At 40.8% G+C, this 5,170-nt stretch overlaps 1 protein-coding gene across 2 annotated transcripts; it reads left to right on the top strand.

Moving 5' to 3' along the window:
• The first annotated feature begins 6 nt into the window (after positions 1 to 6).
• Positions 7 to 4,768, top strand: mutyh (mutY DNA glycosylase). Of its 2 annotated transcripts, none has more exons than XM_040129454.1 (12): positions 7 to 41; positions 154 to 195; positions 285 to 356; positions 631 to 744; positions 884 to 981; positions 1,613 to 1,757; positions 1,930 to 2,017; positions 2,104 to 2,286; positions 2,741 to 2,886; positions 2,990 to 3,139; positions 3,656 to 3,706; positions 3,813 to 4,768. In XM_040129454.1, the coding sequence occupies exons 1-12, from the start codon at positions 36 to 38 to the stop codon at positions 3,957 to 3,959; spliced, it is 1,242 nt and encodes a 413-aa protein (XP_039985388.1). In that variant the 5' UTR covers positions 7 to 35; the 3' UTR covers positions 3,960 to 4,768. The 2 variants fall into 2 exon arrangements, with proteins under 2 accessions (XP_039985388.1, XP_039985387.1); XM_040129453.1 differs by having other exon boundaries at positions 131 to 195.
• Positions 4,769 to 5,170: the final 402 nt, after the last annotated feature.

The raw sequence follows: 5,170 nt of genomic DNA, 5'->3' as shown, positions 1-5,170 counted from the left end.
AAGTTGCCACAGTAAAAGACTACTACAACAAATGGATGAAGGTAGGTGTCTTTGAGGATTTAGGTACTTTGGATTCCTTGTGACTTATTAAATCCAGTGATTATATGTGTATGCCTTATGTGTAATTTAGACTCCCCCTTCATTATGTTCCAGCGGTGGCCCACGGTGCAGGATCTCGCAGCTGCTACACTTGAGGTGATTACTAAAAGCAGCTACGGAAACTACGGTGATTTTAAAAATGTTATTGTTTTCAATTTGAATTAGTTGATTTTATTTACCTGTAGGAGGTGAACCAGATGTGGGCGGGCCTTGGCTACTATTCCCGGGGAAAAAGACTTCATGAAGGAGCTCAGAAGGTCTACGTTGCACTTTGTAACATTTGTTTTGTGCCATGTACTTTCAGTATGTGTCACTCTGTTAACCTCTCCATGTTTCTTCATTGTACCAGTGGCTTTATGGAAACTTGTTGCCCAGTGTGAAGATTTAATATTTAATATATAATTCACTTCTAAAATGTTAAGTAATTACAATGGTTATATTTTACCAGTTATAACTGTTATCTGCAGTAAATAGAGGATTGCAAAGGCAAGTGTTAGGCATCGTGTTAATTGTATTGCTGTTTTCTTTTAGGTCGTGACGGAGCTGAAGGGACAGATGCCTCCGACAGTTGACGGCCTGCTGAAACAGTTACCTGGTGTGGGACGTTACACTGCTGCAGCTATAGGCTCTATTGCACTGGGACAGGTACACATCAGACACACACACATACATTTGCACCAGAGCTGTACGTTTTCCCAGGAGCCAGAGTAAACTCTGAGGCCACATTTGATAACTGCGTTGCCTCGTTTTATCCCCGATGACTGAAATCCTCCCTGTTGCCTAGGTTACTGGAACCGTGGATGGCAATGTGATTCGAGTGCTGTGTCGCCTGAGGGCCATCGGAGCCGACAGCACAAGTCCTGCAGTAACAGAGGCACTTTGGTGAGTTTTAACTCCAAAGTAATATCCTCATCGAACCTGAATTTTGACTCTGATACTGGTTCTTATCATGACATCTATGAATGCTTCTTTTTTCCTCTGGGGGTTTGTTATGTCGGTTGGGAGCCTATAAACTCAAACATCTCTCTACCGGTCAATTGTGGACTCTGCATACAGTTGTCATTGGCTGCCATACACAAACTTTTACCAGTGGTGCTCTGTTCAAAATCATCTTCACAAACGCCAGCTTGGTTTTACTCTACACAGGATGATTCCTTCATGTTTAAGGTTGTCTCAATTGGGTCCAGGAAACAGTTGTTCAGTATTTTTTGGGCTGAGATTTTATTTACTCAAATGGTATTTAGATGTCAAGGAAACCCTGTTTTTAAAAACTGATGAATATGCCCTAAAAATATAAAACAGCTTTATACATGATCATAGTTTTAAGAAAATAAATATCCTGTACTGAAGTTGGTTTATATAAATGGTGGTTAAAGCAGTTTTGAAGTTTTTAATTAAAACTACTGCCAGTAAGGATAATATGTTGAAGTAGATTCATTTTGGAGCGATTAATTGCTAAAGTAAATGTGTTTTGATTCTAGCTTTTAATGTTTCTTCTCTCTGTTTCATTCAGGGGTCTAGCCAATACCCTGGTGGACCCAGAGAGACCCGGGGACTTTAACCAGGCCATGATGGAGCTGGGAGCACGCGTCTGCACCCCTAAAGGACCGGTGTGCAGCCAGTGTCCCGTACAGTCTCACTGCCACTCTTACCGCAAGGTAAAGACTACAACAAGGGCTAACCATTGCTAATGAGAAGTTGTGATGGTTTGTGTCTTTTGCTTTGTACTGTAAAAACAGAAGAAGTCAGTGCTAACAGAGATCATTGATTACTTGGATCATAGTAAGGCCACGCCGTTATGGGGCATTTATACAGTGTCTGAATGTGCAGGTTCGTGTCAAACAAGAGCAAAACTCCAAGAAGCTTGTGTGGAAGAGGGAGACGAAGACTTCAGCCATGCCTGATATAGAAGACTGTGGTAAGTGTTATCCCAACGCTTCCCTCCTTCAGACCTTCATGTAGTCGTGATATTAAATGACTTTTTACTTTTCTCCTCCCCCTCAGTGACCTATGGGACGTGTCCGCTGTGTCCCTCCGAGCCATGGGACGATGAGTTGGGCGTTCAGAACTTCCCCAGAAAGCCGGCAAAGAAGCCACCCCGAGTGGAGCGAACTCTGACCTGCGTGGTGATCAGACCCGGAGAGGAGGGAGAGGACGAGTACCTGCTCACACAGAGACCAGACAAAGGTCAGCGCCGGCAGTGTTTCCCACCGGTGGAGGATCTGTTTGTGGAAGTCAAGAGTTTGCTAGAAAATGAATTAGTCTATAGCCTGATAATGAGAATTCTATTTTTTTCCCGTCCCTATTTGAATCGCTGAAAAAAATTGGGGTCTAGGTCGGCTTTTGAATCATTCTGCTGCATTAATTTCATTTCCCTCAGTGTTCATTTTCATTTTTGCTTTAGTGTAAGTCAGATGGACTTGAAGAAATAATAAATACTGAGATACAAAAAACAGGTTTAAAAACAACTTTCACAAAAATGTGTCTGAAAGTACAAAATAAATTTACATTTAAAATGAAATCTGTCAACAATAAAAAATAAATTTAAAAAAAATAAAGCCTCAGTTTGTTTATATAAACTGTTTGATTGTTTTCACCCCAACGTTTGACAGCCTGTGTGTGCCTGTGCGTGTATTATCAGGTTTGTTGGCAGGCTTGTGGGAGTTTCCGAGCCTGCTGCTGGAGGAGGAGAGCTCTGAGATGAAACAGAAGAGGGCGCTGTGCGCTGAGATCAGCAGGATACTGGGAACTCATCTGACTGAGAGCTCCTTCCAGTACGTCGGACAGGTAAGCAACAGTATCGTGCACACTTTGACACACACACAAACAAACTCTTCCTCTAGCCGTGTAACAACCCTCTGATGGATCGCTCACTGATCCCTGTTTTCAGGTGGTGCACATCTTCTCCCACATCCACCAGACTTACATGGTGCACAGTGTGCGTCTGACGGACGGTGGAACCCAAACACAGACTGAAAATACACAGTGGCTCACCAGATCTGCTCTGCACGAAGCTGCCGTGTCCACAGGAGTGAAAAAGGTTTGTGTTTTGTTTACACAGCTGTGTGTGTGCGTGCACCTGCAGCACTAAAAGTGGACATGGTTATCACAAACAGAAAGCATGGTTTTGTAACAGCAGTCTACTTGCCCCAAATGTACAGTTTGTTCTACTGGTGTGTATATATACACACACTTTACAAGATTAATTTAAAAAAAAAAGTAAAGTTAAATATAAATCATCTGCTGAAGAGCACCAAGTGTGGGACATGTAACATGTGCTGTGTGTAGTTTTCTTGTCATATTACAGGATTTCAGTGGTTTTAAGTTCAAATTCTCACTGATATCTGCTGTTTGGAGCTGTTGGTAGTAACAGTTTTTAAACTGTGAAATGAAAACGGCATCGTCTAGGTTGTTGTGATTATTAAATTCAGTTTTAGAGAATGTGAAGCACAGCTGCAGCTAGTCGCTGAGTTTGTTTCAGACAGATGTGAAAGAAAGCAGAAGCGAGTGAGTGTCCACGTACGTTCATGGCATCCACATGTCAACTCTCCCGCAGATTGTGAAGCTTCATGTTTCTGTGGACAGACAAAAAGAAGAAACATCTAAGGCAAGTGCCTCTGTATATTTATGCATTTCATAATCCTTTCCAAACAAATGCTGTAATCCTGTGCTAATAACAGATGTCACATATGTATTCTGCTCATCTCATTTAGGATGGAAAGAAGCAAAACACCACTGGTATAAAGAATAACAAGAAACCACCGACCTCAAAAAAACCCAAACTGGGCGCAGCAGCTAAGAGCACAGGCAGACAGCTCACCCTCAGCTCCTTCTTCAAGGAAGTCAAAGAGGAATCTTGATGGAACTGTGTGTCAAAGTCCTATGTGGTGCCTTTCCATGGATATGAGCAACCCTGTTTCCACATCAAGATATTCTTTCGGTGCCCTGGTCGCCTCACTGGGTATGAAATACAAAATGCCATCAAATTATTTTAGAGAGAGATCAGTTTTTAAATATTTATAAAATGAAACAAAAACAACAACAAAAATCTATATATTGCTTATTAGATATTCCTGTAGGGATTGTTAGTGCATCAGCAATGTATTTTGATTTTTTTAATGACGTCATTGCAGGTAATGTTTTTATCACTATATTATGACTATGTGAACTTTTGTTGTTTCATCTGTATGACATCCTAAAATTCACTGAAGGATTATCATCATCATTTTGTGGCAACTGACTGACTGGCTACACATTTTACAAACATTTTGTATAATGATTTTAATGTGTAATACCACAATAAAATTGCAATTTTATTGGGGGAAAAAATCCACCCAGTGCAGATCCAGACTTGAGACAAACACGGGGCTTCCTTCCAGCTGGGGGCACGTGAGACCTGTTGTTTAGCTTCCAATCAAAACCGTACAAAATTTCTTTGTATTATAAAAAAATGTTTTTATGTTAGAATTACATTATTTCTTTGTTTTCTACAATTTTTTTTGTGATAAGTTGGTATGTCGTTACCTCTCAGAGGTTGTTATAACGGGAAAAAGTCCAGTTAAAGCCTGAAGAGAGGAATCAGAAACTGACAGTGGCTCCTTTTACACAAACTTAAACTTAAATGCTTGGGATGATTTGTGATATTCTACTGCTGCTGAGCTCATAAAATGGTATTGTAATGGGTGTATGTGTACAGGAAGAGTAATGGAAGGCTGCATGGATGTACAGTATGTCCTTGTCCTGGATTGATGTACGCTGTCAGTGTTTTTTTTCATCAATCCATCATTAACACTGATGATTATCTCCGGCCCTGAACTAGTGGTAGGTTTAACACTGAGAAACTGCTTTAAATTCTGCAACTCAGCGGTGGAGGAACTATTCAGATCTTTAACAGTACACTGTAAATATATTCCATTACTGGTGAAAGCAGGGCATTGAAATGATACCCAAGTAAAACTATGTAAGTATACTCAGGAAAATGTACCACAATGCAGAAAAATGCCGGCCTTGAGTGTTACAGTATTATTAGATGATTATCAGAGTGCATTCACATGCACATTACCATACTGGT

This window comes from Xiphias gladius, chromosome 6 (assembly GCF_016859285.1).
Source record: "Xiphias gladius isolate SHS-SW01 ecotype Sanya breed wild chromosome 6, ASM1685928v1, whole genome shotgun sequence".
NCBI lineage: Eukaryota > Metazoa > Chordata > Actinopteri > Istiophoriformes > Xiphiidae > Xiphias > Xiphias gladius.
This window is presented reverse-complemented; position numbering and strand designations above follow the sequence as displayed.

What these genes read in the sequence shown, in the direction of transcription:
- mutyh (XM_040129453.1), top strand. An exon ending in GCAGTAACAGAGGCACTTTG is followed by an intron (nt 982 to 1,612) that starts GTGAGTTTTAAC and finishes TGTTTCATTCAG; the next exon opens with GGGTCTAGCCAATACCCTGG. An exon ending in TGTCCACAGGAGTGAAAAAG is followed by an intron (nt 3,140 to 3,655) that starts GTTTGTGTTTTG and finishes ACTCTCCCGCAG; the next exon opens with ATTGTGAAGCTTCATGTTTC.